This window comes from Meleagris gallopavo, unplaced genomic scaffold, assembly GCF_905368555.1.
Source record: "Meleagris gallopavo unplaced genomic scaffold, MGAL_WU_HG_1.1 scaffold_55, whole genome shotgun sequence".
Lineage (NCBI taxonomy): Eukaryota > Metazoa > Chordata > Aves > Galliformes > Phasianidae > Meleagris > Meleagris gallopavo.
Window position 1 is genome coordinate 1 of NW_028147067.1, and position 23,257 is coordinate 23,257.

The 23,257-nt window shown below is 63.8% G+C and overlaps 2 protein-coding genes across 2 annotated transcripts; both read right to left on the bottom strand.

The window, feature by feature from the left end:
- Window positions 1–2,712: 2,712 nt before the first annotated feature.
- LOC104916218 (uncharacterized) lies at window positions 2,713–8,181 on the bottom strand. The gene is made up of 2 exons (XM_085215488.1): window positions 8,091–8,181; window positions 2,713–4,753 (listed from the first exon to the last, which is right to left on the bottom strand). Exon 2 carries the CDS (start codon window positions 4,708–4,710, stop codon window positions 2,857–2,859), a length of 1,854 nt encoding a protein of 617 aa, XP_085071614.1. The 5' UTR covers window positions 4,711–4,753; window positions 8,091–8,181; the 3' UTR covers window positions 2,713–2,856.
- Window positions 8,182–9,529: 1,348 nt separating this feature from the next.
- LOC146541859 (glycogen phosphorylase, muscle form-like) lies at window positions 9,530–22,530 on the bottom strand. Its single transcript, XM_085215487.1, has 9 exons — window positions 22,336–22,530; window positions 21,257–21,358; window positions 19,732–19,879; window positions 16,950–17,008; window positions 15,929–16,070; window positions 14,950–15,157; window positions 12,919–13,053; window positions 11,294–11,360; window positions 9,530–10,306 (listed from the first exon to the last, which is right to left on the bottom strand). Exons 1-9 carry the CDS (start codon window positions 22,513–22,515, stop codon window positions 10,154–10,156), a joined length of 1,194 nt encoding a protein of 397 aa, XP_085071613.1. The 5' UTR covers window positions 22,516–22,530; the 3' UTR covers window positions 9,530–10,153.
- Between the last annotated feature and the right edge of the window lie 727 nt (window positions 22,531–23,257).

Here is a 23,257-nt window from a genome sequence, read left to right on the forward strand (position 1 = left end):
CCACAACAACCCAACCTCCAAAAACCACAACCACCCAACCCACAACCACTGGACCCACAACCAAAAGCCCCACAACCACCTGACCCACAACAACCAACCCACAACAACCCGACCTCCAATCCAACCTGCAACAAACAAACCTACAACAGCCCAACCCACAAACAACCGCCCCACAACCAACCAACCCACAACAACCAAAACCAACCCACAGTGACCAAACCCACGACCAGAAACCCCACAACAACCTGACCCACAACAACCCAACCTACCACCCAACACCCCACAACCACCAGACCTACAACCAAACGCCCCACAACAACCAGACCTACAACCAAACGCCCCACAACAACCCAACCTCCAAAAACCCACAATAACACAACCCACAACCACTGGACCCACAACCACCAGACCCACAGCCGAACACCCCACAACAACCCAACCTACAACCAAGCGCCCCACAGCCACCGCCAGACCCACAACCACTGGATCCACAACAACCAACCAACCAGCAGACCCACAACAACCCAACCCACAACCAAACACCCCACAACAACCAACTCACAACCATCAGACCTACAACTCAACCCACAACAACCCGACCCACAACAACCTGACCCACGACCAAACACCTCACAACCACCACCAGGCCCTACAACCACCAGACCCACAACCAAACACCCCACAACAATCTGACCAACAAACAACCATCAGATGTACAGCAACCAACCCACAACCATCAGCCCTACAACAACACAACCAAACACCCCTCCACCACCACCAGACCCACAACCACCCACCCCACAACCACCAAACCACCACCAAACACCCCCCCCCACTACCTGACCCACAACCAAACCCCCCCCCACCAGAACCACCACCACCAGACCTACAACCAAACACCCCACAACAACCAACCCACAACCATCAGACCTACAACAACCTGACCCACAATCATTGCACCCACCGCCACCCACCCCACAACCATCAGACCCACAACCACCCACCCCACAACAACCAAGCCACCACAAAACACCCCTCAACCATCCACCCCACCACCACCACCAGACCCACAACCACCACCAGACCTCCAACCACCCACCCCACAGCAACCGATCCACAACAACCAGACCCACAACCATCCACCCCACAACAACCAAGCCATCACAAAACACCCCACAACCATCCACACCACCACCACCACCGGACCCACAACCACCACCAGACCCACAACCACCAGACTCACAACCACCAGACCCACAACAACCACCCCACAACCCCGCACCCCACAACAATCAGACCCACAACAATCAGACCCACAACCCCGCACCCTGCAACAACCACCCCACAACAATCAGACCCACAACAATCAGACCCACAACCCCACACCCCACAACAACCACCCCACAACAATCAGACCCACAACCCTGCACCCCACAACAATCAGACCCACAACAATCAGACCCACAACCCCCCACCCCACAACCCCATACCCCACAACAATCAGACCCACAACCCCGTACCCCACAACAATCAGACCCACAACCACCACCCCACAACCCTGCACCCCACAACCACCACCCCACAACAATCAGACCTACAACCCCGCACCCCACAACAATCAGACCCACAACAATCAGACCCACAACCACCACCCCACAACCCTGCACCCCACAACAACCACCCCACAACAATCAGACCCACAACCCCGTACCCCACAACAATCAGACCCACAACCACCACCCCACGAGCCCGCACCCCACAACACCCCTCCCGCCCCCTCACCTTCCCCGCAGAAGGGCCCGCTGTGCCCGGTGCCGGCGCAGTCGCACTGTGGCTCCCCTCTCCTCAGGGCGCATCGCCCTCCATGAGCGCAGGGTGGATGCTGGGCGCAGCGCCGCCGCTCTTCCTCCTCCTCATCCTCCTCCTCCTCTTCCTCCTCCTCCTCCCGGCCGTTCTCCCCACGCGCCCCCTGAGCCCCCAGCAGCACCGCCGGCTCCTCGCCCACCCTCAATTCGGCCACCCAGCCCCGGAACGGCGCTTCGTACTTGACGGTGCTGAGGGTCAGAGCGGACAGACGGACGTCGGGCGGGATCCCCCCCACGAACAGGTCGCTGCCCACCGCCATCTCGGCCCTTTTGGACCTCACGACCCCCGCCAACGTTTCCCCGTCCACCGCCAGAGCCGCTTCTCTCCCCCTGCGGCTCAGCATCACCGAGTGCCAGCGTCCGTCGTTCACCGCCGACGCCGACGCCACGACGGCGGGTTCGGCGCAGGCGATGGCGAAACGCAGCCTCAGCCTCCCCTCGGCCACCAGCAGCTCCAGGAAGTCGCAGTTGCCTCCGTCGTCCATGTAGAGCAGCAGCGCTCGGCTGACGTTGGTCTTCAGGCTGAAGCTCAAACGACCCCCGGACCCCCAGCGGCCGTAGCGAGCCCACTGCCCCGGCGTCCCCGGGAACTCCAGGGCTGAGCCCGAGGTGCCAGGAGGGCACAGCAGGGCGCAGAGGGTGAGGATGGCCAACGCCGGCAGGCGGCGGCGAGGGATGGGGGGACGATCCGGGCAGAGAGCGACCGTAGGGCTGCGGTGGGTCAGAGAGTTGCGGGGGGTCTTCGGGCCTAGAGTGGCCAGCGGGCCGTGGTTGGTCATAGAGTTGTGGGGGATCTTCAGGCCTACAGTGGCCGTAGAGCTGCTGTGGGTCATAGAGTTGTGGGGGGTCTTCGGGCCTAGAGTGGCCGTAGAGCTGCTGTGGGTCATAGAGTTGTGGGGGGTCTTCGGGCCTAGAGTGGCCGTAGAGCTGCTGTGGGTCATAGAGTTGTGGGGGGTCTTCGGGCCTAGAGTGGCTGTAGAGCTGCTGTGGGTCATAGAGTTGCGGGGGTCTTTGGGCCTACAGTGGCCGGTGGGTCGTGGTTGGTCATAGAGTTGTGGGGGGTCTTCGGGCCTAGAGTGGCCGTAGAGCTGCTGTGGGTCATAGAGTTGCAGGGGGTCTTTGGGCCTAGAGCGGCCATGGGGCTGCAACTGACCATAGAGTCACTGCGAGCACTGGGGCCTAGAGTGGCCGCTGGGTTGTGGTTGATCATAAAGTCTCGGTGGGCACTGAGGCCTAGAGCGGCCACGGAGCTGTGGTTGACCATAGAGTTCTGGGGGACCATGAGATCTAGAGCAGTTGTTGGGACGGGGTTGGCCATAGAGTTGTGGTAGGCCTTCAAGTCAAGGTCACTGCTAACGATAGAGTCGCGGCGAGCATTGGGTCCTAGAGTGGTCACAGGGCTGCAGTTGACCACAGAGTTCTGGAGGACCTTGAGGCCTAGAGCGGCCGTTGGGTCACGGTTGGCCATAGCGTCACAGTGGGCCTTTGGGACTAGAGGAGCCACGGGACTGCGTTTGACCATAGAGTCGTGGTGGGCATTGGGGCCTAGAGTGTCCTTTGGGTCGCAGTTGGCCATAGAGTCACAGTGGGCCTTGCGGCCTAGAGCGGCCGTTTGGTCGTGATTAACCATAGAGTCACAGTGGGCCTTCAAGTCAAGGTGTTCCATCGGGTCACTGCTAACGATAGAGTCATGGCGGGCCTTGGGGCCTAGAGCGGCCGTGGGGCTGCAGTTGATCATAGAGTTCTGGGGGACTTTGAGGCCTAGAGCGGCCGTTGGGTCACGGTTAATCACAGAGTCACGGTGGGCATTGAGGCCTAGAGTGGCCGTGGGGTTGCGGATGACCATAGAGCTGTGGAGGACCTTGAGGCCTAGAGCGGCCGTTGGGTCGTGGTTGGCCTTCAAGTCAAAGTGTTCCGTTGGGTCACGGTTAACCATAGAGTTGGAGTGAGCTTCGGGGCCTAGAGGGGCTGCGGGGCGGCGGTCGGACACAGAGTTCTGGAGGACCTCCAGCCCCAGAGGGGCCGTGGAGTCGCGGGGGGTCTTCAGCTCCAGCTGATCCGTGGGGCCACAGCTGACCATAGAGTCCTGGAGGCCCTCTGTGTCCCCGAGGGTTGTGGGGTCCTCCAGGTCCGCGGGGACGGAACGCTGGGGGGTCACAGAGCGTCGGTCGGTCAGAGGGCCGGGGGCGGCGGTGGGACCCTGGGGGGGGTCGAGCTCCGGGGGGGTCACGGGGGAGGGGAGGAGCGAGGGCTGTTGGAGGACCTCTGTCTCCAGGTGGACCGCAGGGTCTTGGAGGACCGCGGAGCCTCGGTTGACATTGAGGTCTTGGAGGACCGCGGAGTCTCGGAGGACCACGGACCTTCGGTTGACCTCTGCCTCCAGCTGGACCGTGGGGTGTTGGAGGACCACGGAGCCTTGGAGGACCACGGACCCCCAGCTGACCATAGAGTCTTGGAGGACGACGAGGTCTTGGTTGACATCAGGGTCCTGGCGGACCATAGAGTCTTGGGGGGCCTCTGTCTCCAGGTGGACCACGGGGTCTTGGAGGACCACGGACCCTCGGTTGAGCACAGAGTCTCGGAGGACCGCAGGGTGTTGGAGGACCACGGAGCCTTGGAGGACCACGGAGCCCCGGCTGACCATAGAGTCTTGGAGGACCTCAGCCTCCGGGGGTACCACGGCTCCTTGGAGGACCGCGTGCTGTTGGAGGACCGCAGCACCACCTCGGTTGACCGCGGCCTCTTGGAGGACCTCCGGCTGTTGTTGGAGGACCTTCGGCTGTTGTTGGAGGACCTCCACGCCGTTATGGGGGTCCCGGCGCTGCCCCCTCCCCGCAGGGCTCATGGCGGCTCTCGGGATGGGGGTCCCGGGGGGGTCACAGCATCGCCTGCGGGAGAGCGGGGAGACCCCCCCTCGTTAGCGCCGCGCTAACGAACCCCGTGATTGGGGAATGGGGGGGGGGGGGGAGTCACTATGGTAACGGGACGGGGAGGGGGTGATGGGGGTGATATGAAATTATGCAAATGAGCCCCGGGGTTATTTATAGCCGCGCCCCTCGTTAGCTGCGCCGCATAATGAACCAATCAGCCCAAGTGCTGCACCTGCGGGGGGGGGGGGAAGGGGGTCTGGGGGGGTTTGGGGCAGGGGTGCCCCATGGAGCAGCTCTGCCCCACAGATCTGCCCCATAGATCCTGAGCTGCCCCAGAGATCTGCCCAAAGCTCTGAGCTCTGCCCCACAGCCCTGGGTTCTGCCCCATAGCCCTGGGTTCTGCCCCATAGCTCTGAGCTCTGCCCCACAGCTCCGAGCTCTGCCCCACAGCTCTCAATTCTGCCCCTGCTTTGCCCCATAGATCCCGCTCTGCCCCATAGCTCCGCCCTACAAATTCACCCCATGCCTTCATCCCACAGATTCTACTCTGCCCCACAACACAGCTCCACAGCTCCCGCTCTGCCCCATAGTTGTGCCCCATAGCTGTGCCCTACAGCTCAGCCCCACAGCCCCCACTCAGCCCCATAGCTGTGCCCCAGAGCTCAGCCCCATAGTACTGCCCCACAGCTCTGTCCCACAGCTCTGCCCTATAGCTCAGCCCCACAGCTCAGTCCCACAACACCACCCCACAGCTCTGCCCTATAGCTCAGCCTCGTAGCACTGCCATATAGCTCAGCCCCACAGCTCAGCCCCATAGCACTGCCCCATAGCTCAGCCCCACAACACCACCCCACAGCTCAGCCTCACAGCTCAGCCCCGCAGCTCAGCCCCACAGCTCAGCCCCACAGCACTGCCCCATAGCTCAGCCCCACAGCCCCCACTCTGCCCCATAGCTCAGCCCCACAGTCCTGACTCAACCCTATGGCTCAGCCCCATAGCTGGGCCCCACAGCTCAGCCCCATAGCACTGCCATACAGCTCAGCCCCACAGCTCAGCCCCACAGCCCTGACTCAGCCCCACAGCTCTGCCCTATAGCTCAGCCCCACAGCTCAGCCCCACAGCCCTCACTCTGCCCCACAGCTCAGTCCTATAGCCCAGCCTCACAGCTCTGCCCTATAGCTCAGCCCCATAGCACTACCCCGTAGCTCAGCCCTATAACTCAGCCCCACAGCCCCCACTCAGCTCTATAGCTCAGCCCCATAGCTCACACTCAGTCCCACAGCTCAGCCCCACAGCTTAGCCCCACAGTACAGCCCCATAGCACTGCCTTAGAGCTCAGCCCCACAGCTCAGCCCCACAGCCCTATAGCTCAGCCCCATAGCTCAGCCCCACAGCCCTGCCCTATAGGTCAGCCCCACAGCTCAGCCCCATAGCCCTGCCCTATAGCTCAGCCCCACAGCTCAGCCCCACAGCCCTATAGCTCAGCCCCACAGCTCAGCCCCATAGCCCTGCCCTATAGGTCAGCCCCACAGCTCAGCCTCACAGCTCAGCCCCATAGCCCTGCCCTATAGGTCAGCCCCACAGCCCTGCCCTATAGCTCAGCCCCCCAGCTCAGCCCCATAGCCCTGCCCTATAGCTCAGCCCCCCAGCTCAGCCCCATAGCCCTGCCCTATAGATCAGCCCCCCAGCTCAGCCCCACAGCCCCCACTCACCCCCCCCCACCTGAAGGTCACAGAGAGGAGAAGGGGGGGTCCGGGGGGGCTCCCAGAGGGGGAAAGGGGGGGGGGAGGGGGCGGGGCCTCATTAATTAACACCAATCAGCCCCCTGGGAGGAAAGGGAAGGGGGGGGGTTTCGACGGCGCGGCCTGGCACGCGCGTGTGCACCACTGCGAGCACGGCACGCGCGGCTCCGTGCAAACACGTGTGCACAAGCGTGTGCCGGGTGGGATCGGGCGTGCGAAGCGTGCAAAACCCACGGGGCCACGCGTGCGCCCCACGACCACACAGCAGCGCGGGCCTCGCACACGCGTGTGCAAACCCCACCCCTGCAGTGCACGCCCCCCTCGTGCAACGCACACGCACACAACACAGCACACATGGTGCGCATCCAACCCCCCCCCCCCCCCCCCCCCAAAATAACCACACCCCCGGCTTTGCACACCCCCGTGCCCCCCCCCCCCCCACACACACACGAACACACACGAGCGTGCAAACGGGCACTGCCCCCCCCCCCTCCCCCCCGCCCCCCCCCGCCAATCACGGCTATGGGTGAAGCTGGGGGGGGGGGAGGTGAGGGGGGGGGTGGGGCCGGGAGCGCCCAAAAGGCCGCAATGTTGAGGGGGGGGGCGGGGGGGTCGCACGGAGGGGGGGGGGGGGGCGATGTGGCATGAGACCCCCCCCAATAATCCCAGCCCTGTGCCCCCCCCCCCTCCCAAAATAACACCAGAATAACCCCAACCCCCCCCCCCCTCCCCCCCCCCCGGGTTCTGCAGCCCCCCCCCATAACCTCACCTCCCCCCCCCCATAGATAAGTGCCCACCGCAGGAAGCCCCGATGGACCCCCAAAAACCCCCAAAACGACCCGAAATTTTTGTGCCCCCCCCCCCCCATCCTCCCCCCCTGCCGCCCTTCCCCCCCCCCCCCCGGAACCCCCAAATCGTCCCCAAATCCCCCATTTCTGTGCCGCCCCCCCCCCAATAAAACCGATCCCAAACCCCCCATCCCTGAACCCCCCCCAAATCCCCCACAGCCACCCCATATTTTGTGCCCCCCCCCGCAAAACCCCCAAATGCCCCCAAAACAACCCCAGATCTCCTCCCCCCCCCCACAACGACAGCAGCCCCCCCCTCAACCTCACCCCCCCCCAAATCGCCCCAAACGGCCCCCAATCCCCCCCCCTCCAAATCTCCCAACCAATCCCGAATCCCCCAAATTCTGCAGCCCCCCCCCAACCCTTCCAACCCCCCCCCCGATCTCCCCCCCGCCCCCCCCCCCACTCCATCAATTCCTCCAAACCGCCCCATTTCGACCCCCCCCCAAATCCCCCCAACCTCTCCCCCCCTCCCCCCCCATCCTCATCCTCCCCTCATCCTCCGTCCTCGCCCCCCCCCCCCCCATAACAGCTCAGGATTCAAACCCCCCCCCCCCCGAGAACGACCCCCAAATAACCCCCCCCCCCCCACCCGGAACGACCCCCAAATACCCCCAAATAACCCCCCAACCCCCCCCCCAAAGAACGACCCCCAAATAACCCCCCCAAAGGACGACCCCCAACCCCACCCCTTCTGTCCCCCCCCCACCCCAAACATCCCCAAATCCCCCCAAATCCTCTCCCCCCCCTCCGCCCCCCCCCCACCTGCGGTGCCGCTCCGTTCCGTCCCCGCTCCGTTCCCGCAGCTCCAACGCCGCCGCGGGGGCGCGCACGGCCCCGGCGCGGGCACGAGAAGGGGGGGATGGGGGGATGGGGGGGGAGGGGGCGGGGCCTGAGGAAAGGGGCGGGGCCTAAAGGGGTGGGCCGATGGGTGGGGCCGGGGGATGGGGGGGGGGGGAAGGGATGATGCGGAGCTCCGTGGGATGCTATGGGGCGCTATGGGGCGTTATGGGGTCAGTATGGGGCTCTATGGGATGCTATGGGGCGCTATGGGGCGCTATGGGGCGCTATGGGGTCAGTATGGGGCTCTATGGGATGCTATGGGGCGCTATGGGGCGCTATGGGGTCAGTATGGGGCTCTATGGGATGCTATGGGGCGCTATGGGGCGCTATGGGGCGCTATGGGGTCAGTATGGGGCTCTATGGGATGCTATGGGGCGCTGTGGGATGCTACGGGGCACTATAGGGCGCTATGGGGCGCTGTGGGGTTAGTATGGGGCTCTATGGGATGCTATGGGGCGCTGTGGGGCTCTGTGGGATGCTATGGGGCTCTATGGGGTCAGTAATGGACGCTGTGGGATGCTACGGGGCGCTATAGGGCACTATGGGGCGCTGTGGGGTGCTATGGGGTCGCTATGGGACGTTATGGGGTCAATATGGGGCTCTATGGGATGCTATGGGGTGCTATGGGGCTCTATGGGGCGCTATGGGGCTCTATGGGGTCAGTATGGGACGCTATGGGGTCGCTATGAGGCACTATGGGGCCCCTATGGGGTCTTATGGGGTGCTATGGGGCAGCTATAGGGTGCTATGGGGTCGCTATGGGGCTCTGTGGGGCTCTATAGGGTCAGTATGGGGCTCTAAGGGGTATCTATGGGGCTCTATGGGGTCCCTATGGGGCTCTATGGGGTCTAAAGGAATCTATGGAGCACTATGGGGTCCCTATGGGGTTCCTATGGGGTCTAAAGGAATCTATGGGGCACTATGGGGTCCCTATGGGTCTCTATGGGGTCTAAAGGTATCTATGGGGCACTATGGAGTGTAAAGGAATCTATGGGGCACTATGGGGTCTAAAGGAATCTATGGGGCGCTATGGGGTCCCTATGGGTCTCTATGGGGTCTAAGGGTATCTATGGGGCACTATGGGGTCTAAAGGCATCTGTGGGGCTCTATGGGGTCTAAAAGAATCTATGGGTCTAAAGGAATCTATGGGGTCTCTATGGGGCTCGTGGGGTCTGTGGGGCTCTATGGGGCCCCTATGGGTCACAATGGGGTTTTTGGGGCTCCCTACGGCGCTCCGTATTTTCCCCTATTGCCCCCCCAAACCCCCCACCCCCCCCCACCCCACACACAGTGACACGGCGCAGCGTTTCTGCCTTTATTTTGGGGGTCGGCACAACGACGTCCCCCCCCGGACCCCCCCAGGCCTCCCCCCCTGCGCCCCACACCGACACGGCGCCGCTGCTGTGGGGTTTTGTCTGTTATGGGGTTGCTGTGGGGCGATATGGGGGACGGTGGGTCACTGTGGGCCACGTTGTGGGGCGCTATGGGGTGACACGACGCAATATGGGGCGATGTGACACAATATGGGGCGATATGAGATGATATGGGGTGACACGAGGCGATATGGGGCGACATGAGGCGCCATAGGTGATGTGGAGCGATATGGGGTGACATGAGGCGCTATGGGGTGACATGAAGTGACATGGGGTGATGTGAGGAGCTATGGGGCGCTGTGGGCTGACATGAAGCAACATGGGGTGACATGAGGCGCTGTGGGGCGCTATGGGGCGCTGAGGGGTGACCTGAGGCGCTGTGGGGCGCTGCGGGGTGACATGAGGTGCTGTGGGGCGCTGTTGGGCGCTACGGGGCGCAGAGGGGTGACCTGAGGCGCTAGGGGGCGCTGTGGGGCGCTGTGTGGCGCGCTACGGGGCGCAGAGGGGTGACCTGAGGCGCTAGGGGGCGCTGTGTGGCGCGCTACGGGGCGCTGAGGGGTGACCTGAGGCGCTGTGGGGCGCTGTGGGGCGCCGTGGGGCGCCGTGGGGCGGTCAGTGCCGGGGCTCGTCGGGGGCGGGGATGCGGTGGCGCGTGGGCTCGGTGCCCCAGATCTCGCGCGCGTACTGAGCGATGGTTCGGTCACTGGAGAATTTCCCCGCGGCAGCGATGTTCCGGATCACCGTGCGCGTCCACTGCCGGGAGTCCTGCGGGAGGGCAGCCGTGGGTCACAGCCGTGGGTCACAGCACAGCCGTGGGTCACAGCCAGCGTTATGGGGTCACAGCACAGCCGTGGGTCACAGCCGTGGGTCACAGCACAGCCGTGGGTCACAGCCATGGGTCACACCACAACCGTGGGTCACAGCCATGGGTCACAGCACAGCCGTGGGTCACAGCACAGCCGTGGGTCACAGCCGTGGGTCACAGCACCGCCGTGGGTCACAGCCATGGGTCACAGCACAGCCGTGGGTCACAGCACAGCCGTGGGTCACAGCCATGGGTCACAGCCGTGGGTCACAGCCCCACCGTGGGTCACAGCCAGTGTTATGGGGTCACAGCACAGCCATGGGGTCACAGCACAGCCGTGGGTCACAGCACCGCCGTGGGTCACAGCACAGCCGTGGGTCACAGCCATGGGGTCACAGCCCCGCCGTGGGTCACAGCCATGGGTCACAGCCAGCGTTATGGGGTCACAGCACAGCCGTGGGTCACAGCACAGCCATGGCTCACAGCCGTGGGTCACAGCCCCGCCGTGGGTCACAGCCAGCGTTATGGGGTCACAGCCAGCGTTATGGGGTCACAGCACCGCCGTGGGTCACAGCCGTGGGTCACAGCAGTCATACGGGGTCAGAGCCACAGCCATGGGGTCAGAGCCGCCATATGGGGTCACAGCACCGCCGTGGGTCACAGCCGTGGGGTCAGAACCAGCGTTATGGGGTCACAGCCGCCATATGGGGTCACAGTCGCGGTATGGGGTCAGACCCACATCAATGGGGTCAGAGCCACATCAGCGCACAGCCCACCCCATAACCCCATAACCCCAAACCCCATAACCCCATAACCCCACCTACCATAATCTCACCCCCACCCCATAGCCCCACCCCATAACCCCACCCCATAACCTCACCCCACAACCTCCCCACAACTCCACACCCCGTGACCCCGTGACCCCGTGACCCCGTGACCCCACGCACCTTGTAGAGCTCGCTGACGCGCTCCTGGCATTTCACGTACGCTTCGTAGTCGGCGAAAACCTTAAACCTGAGGGGGGGATTTGGGGTCAGGAACCCAGAATGCCCCAAAGTGGGGGGAGAGGGGGCGGCGCTGTGGGGGGGGGAACCGCAGTGGGGTCGGGAACCCAGAATGGGATCAGGAACCCAACAGTGGGATCAGGAACCCAACAATGGGATCAGGAACCCAGAATGGGATCAGGAACCCAACAGTGGGATCAGGAACCCAACAATGGGATCAGGAACCCAGAATGGGATCAGGAACCCAACAGTGGGATCAGGAACCCAATAATGGGATCAGGAACCCAGAATGGGATCAGGAACCCAGAATGGGATCAGGAACCCAACAATGGGATCAGGAACCCAACAGTGGGATCAGGAACCCAACAGTGGGATCAGGAACCCAGAATGGGATCAGGAACCCAACAATGGGATCAGGAACCCAGAATGGGATCAGGAACCCAACAATGGGATCAGGAACCCAACAGTGGGATCAGGAACCCAGAATGGGATCAGGAACCCAACAATGGGATCAGGAACCCAACAATGGGATCAGGAACCCAGAATGGGATCAGGAACCCAACAATGGGATCAGGAACCCAACAATGGGATCAGGAACCCAGAATGGGATCAGGAACCCAACAATGGGATCAGGAACCCAGAATGGAATCAGGAACCCAACAATGGGATCAGGAACCCAGAATGGGATCAGGAACCCAACAATGGGATCAGGAACCCAATAATGGGATCAGGAACCCAACAGTGGGATCCAGAACCCAACAATGGGATCGGGAACCCAATAATGGGATCAGGAACCCAGAATGGGATCAGGAACCCAACAATGGGATCAGGAACCCAACAATGGGATCAGGAACCCAGAATGGGATCAGGAACCCAACAATGGGATCAGGAACCCAACAGTGGGATCGAGGCCCACCCCAACATCGGGACCAGGTCCCACTGCCATTCCCCCGCCCCATGGGGACACCGCATCCCCCCTTTCCACCCCACCCCACAGCTCCGCCCCACAGCTCCACCCCACAGCCCCACCCCACAGCCCCACCCCACAGCTCCACCCCACAACTCCACCCCACAACTCCACCCCACAGCCCTACCCCATAACTCCACTCCACAGCCCCACCCCACAGCTCAGCCCCAAAACCCCACCCCACAGCTCCACCCCACAGCCCCACCCCACAGCTCCGCCCCACAGCCCCACCCCACAACTCCACCCCACAGCTCCACCCCACAGCTCCACCCTACAAGCCCACCCCACAGCCCACCCCATAACTCCACCCCACAGCTCCACCCCACAGCTCCACCCCATAACTCCACCCCACAGCCACACCCCACAGCTCCACCCCACAGCTCCACCCACAGCCCCACCCCACAACTGCACCCCACAGCTCCACCCCACAGCCCCACCCCACAAATCCACCCCACAGCCCCGCCCCCAAGTTGCCCCACCCCCATTAGCTCCCACCCCCTCACCCAGACCCCGCCCCAAGCCACACCCCCCGAGGCCCCGCCCCTTCTGCCAGACCCCTCCCCCGAAGCCCCCGAGGCCCCGCCCCCGAAGCCCCGCCCACCGGTCGTGGTTCATTAGCATATTGACGATGTCCCGGAAGAGGTCGGGCTGCCGCGGGCTGAAGAAGCCGCTGCTCAGCTGATCCACGGCCGCGCGCAGCTCAGGGAGCCGCTCGTAGAAATCGCGGGCGCAGTAACTGGGGTCACAGGGGTATTATGGGATGGATGGGGTGTGTATGGGATATGGGGTTATATGGGGTTGTGGGTTTATGGGGTTATGGAGCTCAGGGAGCCGCTCGTAGAAATCGCGGGCGCAGTAATGGGGTCACAGGGGTATTATGGATGGATGGGTGTGTATGGGATATGGGGTTATATGGGGTGTGTGGGGTTATGGGGGTTATGGAGCTCAGGGAGCCGCTCGTAGAAATCGCGGGCGCAGTAACTGGGTCACAGGGGTATTATGGGATGGATGGGTGGTATGGGATATGGGTTATATGGGGTTATGGGGGGTATAGGGTTGGGGGGATGTGGGTTAAGATGGGTTATGGGGGGATATGGGGGTGATATGGGGGTTTGGAGCTCAGGGAGCCGCTCGTAGAAATCGCGGGCGCAGTAACTGGGTCATAGGGTATTATGGGATGGATGGGGTGTATAGGGTTGTGTACGGGATATGGGGTTATATGGGGTTATGTGGGGTTATGGGGGGGGATATGGGGTTATATGGGGTTATGGGGGGGATATGGGGTTATATGGGGTTATGGGGGTTATGGAGCTCAGGGAGCCGCTCGTAGAAATCGCGGGCGCAGTAACTGAGGTCAAGGGGAATTATGGGATGGATGGGTGTGTGGGGTTATGGGGGGTTATGGGGGGGGATATGGGGGTATATGGGGTTATGGGGGGGATATGGGGGTTATGGGGGGTTATGGAGCTCAGGGAGCCGCTCGTAGAAATCGCGGGCGCAGTAACTGGGGTCATAGGGGTATTATGGGATGGATGGGGTGTGTGGGGTTATGGGGGGGGATATGGGGTTATGGGGGGGATATGGGGTTATATGGGGTATGGGGGGGGATATGGGGCTATGGGGGGGTATATGGGGTTATGGGGGGGGATATGGGGTTATGGGGGGTTATGGGGGGTTATGGAGCTCAGGGAGCCGCTCGTAGAAATCGCGGGCGCAGTAACTGGGGTCATAGGGGTATTATGGGATGGATGGGGCTGTGTATGGGATATGGGGTTATGGGGGGGGATATGGGGTTATATGGGGTTATGGGGGGTTATGGAGCTCAGGGAGCCGCTCGTAGAAATCGCAGGCGCAGTAACTGGGGTCATAGGGGTATTATGGGATGGATGGGGTGTGTATGGGATATGGGGGGGGATATGGGTTTATATGGGGTTATGGGGGTTATGGAGCTCAGGGAGCCGCTCGTAGAAATCGCGGGCGCAGTAACTGGGGTATAGGGGTATTATGGGATGGATGGGGTGTGTGGGGTTATGGGGGGTTATGGGGGGGGATATGGGGTTATATGGGGTTATGGGGGGGATATGGGGGATTATGGGGTTATGGGGGGGGATATGGGGTTATGGGGGGTTATGGGGGTTATGGAGCTCAGGGAGCCGCTCGTAGAAATCGCGGGCGCAGTAACTGGGGTCATAGGGGTATTATGGGATGGATGGGGTGTGTGGGGTTATGGGGGGTTATGGGGGGTTATGGGGGGGGATATGGGGTTATGGGGGGGATATGGGGTTATGGGGGGTTATGGGGGTTATGGAGCTCAGGAGCCGCTCGTAGAAATCGCGGGCGCAGTAACTGGGGTCATAGGAGTATTATGGGATGGATGGGGTGTGTGGGGTTATGGGGGGTTATGGGGGGTTATGGGGGGGGATATGGGGTTATGGGGGGGGATATGGGGTTATGGGGGGTTATGGGGGTTATGGGGGGGGGATACGGAGTTATGGGGGGGATATGGGGGATTATGGGGGGGGATATGGGGTTATGGGGGGTTATGTGGGGTTATATGCTCCCCGCCCACCACATGGCTCTGTATCCCCGCCCCACACCGCCGCCCCCCAGCTCAGCGCCCCCTGCCGCCCACCCCTGGCGGTCGAGTCGCTCCACGTCCTCCACCCTCATGCCGAAGATGAAGAGGTTTTCCTCGCCCGCCTCCTCGGCCATTTCCACGTTGGCTCCGTCCATGGTGCCGATGGTCAGCGCCCCGTTCAGCATGAACTTCATGTTGCCCGTCCCCGACGCCTCCGTGCCGGCCGTGGAGATCTGCTCCGATAGGTCTGCGGCTGGGATCACTGCCATGGGGGGAGATGTGGGGTGAGATGGGGGGTGAGATGGAGATCTGCTCCGATAGGTCTGCGGCTGGGATCACTGAGATGTGGGGTGAGATGTGGGGTGAGATGTGGGGGGGGATGGAGATCTGCTCCGATAGGTCTGCGGCTGGGATCACTGAGATGTGGGGTGAGATGTGGGGTGAGATGTGGGGAGGGATGGAGATCTGCTCCGATAGGTCTGCAGCTGGGATCACTGAGATGTGGGGCAGAGATGTGGGGTGAGATGGGGGGGATGGAGATCTGCTCCGATAGGTCTGCGGCTGGGATCACTGAGATGTGGGGCAGGGTGTGGGATATGGGCTGTGGGCTGTGGGGCAGGGAATGCAATGGAGCTTCACTCTGCCCCACAGCCCCTTCTGAGCCCCCAGCCCCATGGGATCCCCCAGCCCCACACGGCCCCACATCGTCCCACAACCCCACATCACCCCATAAACCCCCAAACTCCCCATTATCCCACATCACCCCATAACCCACAACCCCACCCCACACCCCACACCACCCTCCAGCCCCCCCCAGCCCCCCAACCCCATCCCCCAGCCCCCCAGCCCCCTCCAGCCCCCCCCAACCCCCCCAGCCCTCCACCCCAGCCCCACAGCCCCCCAGCCCCCCCCAGCCCCCACCCCCCCCCCCAGCCCCCTCCAGCCCCCCCCAGCCCCACAGCCCCCCAGCCCCCCCCCACCCCCCCCGGCCCCCCCACCCCCCCACCCCCCACCCCCCCCCCCAGCCCCCTACCCTTCTCAGCCAGCGACACGCGGTAGTTCTCCAGGAAGACGACCTTCAGCCGGTCGCCCACAGCCGGGTCGTGGTTCACCACGTCGCCGATGGAGGTGACGAGTTTGATGATCAGCTTCGCCATGTGGTAACCGGGGGCGGCCTGGGGGCGCAGCGTCACCGGAGGGACCCACAGGGACCCATAGGGACCCATAGGGACCCATAGGGACCCACAGGGACCCATTGAGACCCACAGGGACCCATTGAGACCCACAGGGACCCATAGGGACCCACAGGGACCCATTAAGACCCACAGGGACCCATAGAGACCGATTGAGACCCACAGGGACCCACAGGGACCCACAGGGACCCATTGAGACCCACAGGGACCCATTGGGACCCACAGGGACCCATTGGGACCCATTGAGACCCACAGGGACCCACAGGGACCCACAGGGACCCATAGGGACCCACAGGGACCCACAGGGACCCATTGAGACCCACAGGGACCCACAGCAGCACCCATAGGGACCCACAGCAAGACCCATAGGGACCCACAGAGACCCACAGCAGGACCCATAGGGACCCACAGGGAGACACAGGGACCCACAGCAGGACCCATAGGGACCCATAGGGATCCATGGAGACCCACAGAGACCCACATGGACCCATTGGGACCCCTAGAGATCCCATAGAGACCATAGTGACCCCATACAGACCCATAGAGACCCCATAGAGTCCCATAGGGACACATAGGGACCCATAGAGACCCGTAGGGATCCATAGGGACCCATAGAGACCCATAGGGATCCATAGGGACCCATAGAGACCCATTGAGACCCATAGAGACCATAGAGACCCACAGGGACCCACAGAAACCAATAGAGACCCCCCACTCCACAGGACCCCCCTGCACCCCCAGCCCCACAGGACCCCCCCGCCCCACAGGACCCCCCTGCACCCCCAGCCCCACAGGACCCCCCCAACCCCACAGGACCCCCCGCCCCACAGGACCCCCCGCCCCACAGGACCCCCTGCTCACCTTTCCGCCAATCATAACAGTTCGGGGCACGAAGGCTTTGTTGGGTTCCTTCTTAATCCCTGTGGAGGACGGAGGGGTCGGGGGGACCCAGATTGGGGGGGGGGGCATGGGGTGGGGGTCTGTGGGGGGATGTGTGGGGCAGGGATGTAGGGCAGGGATGTGGGGCAGATGCACTGTTGTAGAGGGTGATGATGTGCAGGCAGTTGAGCAGCTGCTGTTTGGGGCAGGGCTCCTTAGGGCAGGATCTATGGGGTAGGCTCTATGGGGCAGGCTATGGGGCAGGCTGTGGGGCAGGCTATGGGGCAGGCTGTGGGGCAGGCTGTGGGGCAGGCTGTGGGGCAGGCACTCACTGTTGTAGAGGGTGATGACGTGCAGGCAGTTGAGCAGCTGCTGTTTGGGGCAGGGCTCTATGGGGCAGGATCTATGGGGCAGGCTCTATGGGGCAGGCTGTGGGGCAGGCTGTGGGGCAGGCTGTGGGGCAGGCACTCACTGTTGTAGAGGGTGATGACGTGCAGGCAGTTGAGCAGCTGCTGTTTGGGGCAGGGCTCTATGGGGCAGGATCTATGGGGCAGGCTGTGGGGCAGGCTATGGGGCAGGCTGTGGGGCAGGCTGTGGGGCAGGCTGTGGGGCAGGCACTCACTGTTGTAGAGGGTGATGACGTGCAGGCAGTTGAGCAGCTGCTGTTTGGGGCAGGGCTCCTTAGGGCAGGCTCTATGGGGCAGGATCTATGGGACAGGCTGTGGGGCAGGCTATGGGGCAGGCTGTGGGGCAGGCTGTGGGGCAGGCTGTGGGGCAGGCACTCACTGTTGTAGAGGGTGATGACGTGCAGGCAGTTGAGCAGCTGCCATTTGGGGCAGGGCTCCTTAGGGCAAGCTCTATGGGGCAGGCTCTATGGGGCAGGCTCTATGGGGCAGGCACTCACTGTTGTAGAGGGTGATGACGTGCAGGCAGTTGAGCAGCTGCTGTTTGGGGCAGGGCTCTATGGGGCAGGCTCTATGGGGCAGGCTGTGGGGCAGGCTGTGGGGCAGGCTATGGGGCAGGCTGTGGGGCAGGCTGTGGGGCAGGCACTCACTGTTGTAGAGGGTGATGACGTGCAGGCAGTTGAGCAGCTGCTGTTTGGGGCAGGGCTCTATGGGGCAGGATCATGGGACAGGCTATGGGGCAGGCTGTGGGGCAGGCTGTGGGGCAGGCTCTATGGGGCAGGATCTATGGGGCAGGCTATGGGGCAGGCACTCACTGTTGTAGAGGGTGATGACGTGCAGGCAGTTGAGCAGCTGCTGTTTGGGGCAGGGCTCTATGGGGCAGGATCTATGGGACAGGCTATGGGGCAGGCTGTGGGGCAGGCTGTGGGGCAGGCTCTATGGGGCAGGATCTATGGGGCAGGCTATGGGGCAGGCTATGGGGCAGGCTGTGGGGCAGGCACTCACTGTTGTAGAGGGTGATGACGTGCAGGCAGTTGAGCAGCTGCTGTTTGGGGCAGGGCTCCTTAGGGCAGGATCTATGGGGTAGGCTCTATGGGGCAGGCTATGGGGCAGGCTGTGGGGCAGGCTATGGGGCAGGCTGTGGGGCAGGCTGTGGGGCAGGCTGTGGGGCAGGCACTCACTGTTGTAGAGGGTGATGACGTGCAGGCAGTTGAGCAGCTGCTGTTTGGGGCAGGGCTCTATGGGGCAGGCTCTATGGGGCAGGCTGTGGGGCAGGCTGTGGGGCAGGCTGTGGGGCAGGCTGTGGGGCATGCTGTGGGGCAGGCTGTGGGGCAGGCACTCACTGTTGTAGAGGGTGATGACGTGCAGGCAGTTGAGCAGCTGCCGTTTGGGGCAGGGCTCCTTAGGGCAGGCTCTATGGGGCAGGCTATGGGGCAGGCTGTGGGGCAGGCTGTGGGGCAGATCTATGGGGCAGGCTGTGGGCAGCTGTGGGGCAGGATCTATGGGGCAGGCTGTGGGCAGGCTGTGGGGCAGGCTGTGGGGCAGGCTCTATGGGGCAGGCTCTATGGGCAGGCTCTATGGGGCAGGCACTCACTGTTGTAGAGGGTGATGACGTGCAGGCAGTTGAGCAGCTGCTGTTTGGGGCAGGGCTCCTTAGGGCAGGCTCTATGGGGCAGGCTCTATGGGGCAGGCTGTGGGGCAGGCTGTGGGGCAGGCTGTGGGGCAGGCACTCACTGTTGTAGAGGGTGATGACGTGCAGGCAGTTGAGCAGCTGCCGTTTGGGGCAGGGCTCCTTAGGGCAAGCTCTATGGGGCAGGCTCTATGGGGCAGGATCTATGGGGCAGGCTCTATGGGGCAGGCACTCACTGTTGTAGAGGGTGATGACGTGCAGGCAGTTGAGCAGCTGCTGTTTGGGGCAGGGCTCTATGGGCAGGCTCTATGGGGCAGGCTGTGGGGCAGGCTGTGGGGCAGGCTGTGGGGCAGGCTCTATGGGGCAGGCTGTGGGGCAGGCTGTGGGGCAGGCTATGGGGCAGGCTGTGGGGCAGGCTGTGGGGCAGGCACTCACTGTTGTAGAGGGTGATGACGTGCAGGCAGTTGAGCAGCTGCTGTTTGGGGCAGGGCTCCTTAGGGCAGGCTCTATGGGGCAGGCTCTATGGGGCAGGCTGTGGGGCAGGCTGTGGGGCAGGCACTCACTGTTGTAGAGGGTGATGACGTGCAGGCAGTTGAGCAGCTGCTGTTTGGGGCAGGGCTCTATGGGGCAGGATCTATGGGACAGGCTATGGGCAGGCTGTGGGGCAGGCTGTGGGGCAGGCTCTATGGGGCAGGATCTATGGGGCAGGCTCTATGGGGCAGGCACTCACTGTTGTAGAGGGTGATGACGTGCAGGCAGTTGAGCAGCTGCCTCTTGTACTCGTGGATCCGCTTCACCTGCACGTCGAACAGGGAGGCCGGGTTCACCCGCACCCCGTAGTCGCGCTCCAGCTGCGCCGCGAACTTCGCCTTGTTCTCCTGGGGGCACCGGGGGGTGAGGTGGGGCGGCGGGGAGGGGGGGGGGGGAGGGGTGGGGGGATGGGGGGGGGGAGATGGGGGGTGGGGGGGAGGAGGGGGGCGGGGGGATGGGGGGCGGGGGGGGGGAGGGGGGGGTGGGGGGGGAGAGTGGGGGGCGGGGGGGGATGGGGGAGGGGGGGGGGGGGAGGGGGGGGGGGGGGGGGGGGGGGGGGAAGGGGGGATGGGGGGCGGGGGGGGGAGAGTGGGGGGCGGGGGGGGGAGGGGGGTGGGGGGGGGGTGGGGGGAGGGGGGGGGGGGGGGGGGCGGGGGGGGGGTGGGGGGGGGGGGGGGGGGATGGGGGGCGGGGGGGGGGGGGGGGGGGGGGGGGGGGGGGGGGGAGGGGGGGGGGGGGGGCTGGGGGGGGGGGGAGATGGGGGGGCGGGGGTGAGTGGGGGTGGTGGGGGGCATGGGGGCGGGGGGAGGAGATGGGGGAGGGGGGGGGATGGGGGCGGGTGGGGGGGGGGGATGGGGGTGTGGGGGGGGGATGGGGGAGGGGGGGGGGGGATGGGGGGCGGGAGATGGGGGCGGGGGGGAGCTGGGGGGTGGGGGGGGAGATGGGGGGGGGGGAGATGGGGGGCGGGGGGGGGATGGGGGGTGGGGGGGGGAGAGGGGGGGGGAGGGGGAGATGGGAGGCAGGGGGGGGAGATGGGGGGGCGGGGGGGACATACAGGGAAATGGGGGTGGGGGGGTGATAGGGGTGGAGGGGGGCAGGTGGGGGGCGGGCGGGGGACATACGGGGGGGGTTGTGAGGGGGGTGTGGGGCGACGTGGGGGGACACACAGAGACCCCATAGAGAAACATAGGGGCGTGTAGGGACACATGGGGACACATAGGGACACCCCCTGCCCCACAGCTGCCCCACATCACCCCACAGCTGCCCCCATTTCCCACCTGCTTGACTTCAGCCACATCCTGGATGAAGGCAGCGTCATCCACCAGCACCCCACATCCCTGCCCCACAGCTGCCCCACATCACCCCATAGCCACTCCACATCGCCCCCCAGCTGCCCCATTTCCCACCTGCTTGACTTTGGCCACGTCCCGGATGAAGGCACCAGCATCCACCAGCACCCCACACCCCTGCCCCACATCACCCCATAGCTGCCCCACATCACCCTATAATCACCCATAGCCACCCCACATCACCCCACATCGCCCCCCAGCTGCCCCATTTCCCACCTGCTTGACTTTGGCCACGTCCGGATGAAGGCACCAGCATCCACCAGCACCCCACACCCCTGCCCCACATCACCCCATAGCTGCCCCACATCACCCTATAATCACCCCATAGCCACCCCACATCGCCCCACATCGCCCCCCAGCTGCCCCATTTCCCACCTGCTTGACTTTGGCCACGTCCCGGATGAAGGCGTCGTCGTCCACCAGCCCCTTGAGGCGCTGCAGCTGATCCAAGTCGGCCACAAACTCGTCCCCGATGCGCTGTGGGGCAGAAAGGGGGCGGGTGAGAGGGCGACCCGCTGTGCCCCACAGCCGCCCTATAGCGCCCCACAGCCGCCCCGTACAGCCCCACAGCCGCCCTATAGCGCCCCACAGCCACCCCGTACAGCCCCACAGCCGCCCCATAGCGCCCCACAGCCACCCCATAGAGCTTCATAGTGCCCATAGAGCCTCATAGAGCACCATAGGCCCCACAGCTGCCCCATAACACCGTACAGCCACCCCACATCCCCCCACATCGCCCCACATCCCCCCATATCCACCCCACATCCCCTCACATCGCCCCACATCCCCCCATATCCACCCCACGTCCCCCCACATCCACCCCACGTCCCCCATATCCACCCCACGTCCCCCCACATCGCCCCACATCCCCCCATATCCACCCCACGTCCCCCCACATCCACCCCACATCGCCCCACATCCCCCCATATCCACCCACGTCCCCCCACATCCACCCCACATCGCCCCACATCCCCCATATCCACCCACGTCCCCCCATATCCACCCCACGTCCCCCACATCGCCCCACATCCCCCATATCCCACCCCACGTCCCCCCACATCCACCCCACATCGCCCCACATCCCCCCATATCCACCCCAGTCCCCCCACATCCACCCAACGTCCCCCATATCCACCCCACGTCCCCCACATCGCCCCATATCCACCCCACATCCCCCCACATCCCCCACACGCCCCACATCCCCCCGTATCCCCCCCACATCCACCCACATCCCCCCGTATCCCCCCCACATCGCCCCACATCCCCCCTATCCACCCCACATCCCCCACATCGCCCCACATCCCCCATATCCACCCCACGTCCCCCCACATCCACCCCACGTCCCCCCAATCCACCCCACGTCCCCCCACATCCACCCCACACGCCCCCACATCCCCCCACACCACCCCACATCCCCCCCACATCCCCCCCACACCGCCCCACACCGCCCCCACCTCGGCGATGACCTCCGCCAGCCCCGGGTTGCAGAGCAGCAGCCACCGCCGGGGGGTGATGCCGTTGGTTTTGTTCTGGAACTTGTGGGGGTCGAGTTCATAGAAATCCTTGAAGCTGGGGGGAAAAACGGGCACAGGTGGGAACGAGCGTGGCACACGGGTGGCACATGGATGGCACATGGATGGTACACATGGATGGCACATGGATGGTACACATGGATGGCACATGGATGGTACACATGGATGGCACATGGATGGTACACATGGATGGCACATGGATGGTACACATGGATGGCACACGGGTGGCACATGGATGGCACACGGGTGGCACATGGATGGCACATGGATGGCACATGGATGGCACATGGGTGGTACATGGATGGCACATGGATGGCACACGGGTGGCACATGGATGGCACACGGATGGCACATGGATGGCACATGGATGGCACACGGGTGGCACATGGATGGCACATGGATGGCACATGGATGGCACATGGATGGCACACGGGTGGCACATGGATGGCACACGGATGGCACATGGATGGCACACGGATGGCACATGGATGGCACATGGATGGCACATGGATGGCACATGGATGGCACATGGATGGCACACGGATGGCACATGGATGGCACATGGATGGCACAGGCGGGTGGCACATGGATGGCACACGGATGGCACATGGATGGCACATGGATGGCACATGGATGGCACACGGGTGGCACATGGGTGGCACATGGATGGCACCTGGATGGCACACGGGTGGCACATGGATGGCACATGGATGGCACATGGATGGCACACGGGTGGCACATGGATGGCACATGGATGGCACATGGATGGCACATGGATGGCACACGGGTGGCACACGGGTGGCACATGGATGGCACACGGGTGGCACACGGGTGGCACATGGAT

What these genes read in the sequence shown, in the direction of transcription:
- LOC104916218 (XM_085215488.1), bottom strand. Translation starts at nt 4,710, where the DNA reads ATGAGCCCTGCGGGGAGGGGGCAGCGCCGGGACCCCCATAACGGCGTG.
- LOC146541859 (XM_085215487.1), bottom strand. Translation starts at nt 22,515, where the DNA reads ATGTGCCATCCATGTGCCACCCGTGTGCCACGCTCGTTCCCACCTGTG. An exon ending in ACGTGGCCAAAGTCAAGCAG is followed by an intron (nt 19,880 to 21,256) that starts GTGGGAAATGGG and finishes CGGTGCCCCCAG; the next exon opens with GAGAACAAGGCGAAGTTCGC. An exon ending in CGTCATCACCCTCTACAACA is followed by an intron (nt 17,009 to 19,731) that starts GTGAGTGCCTGC and finishes CGTCCTCCACAG; the next exon opens with GGATTAAGAAGGAACCCAAC.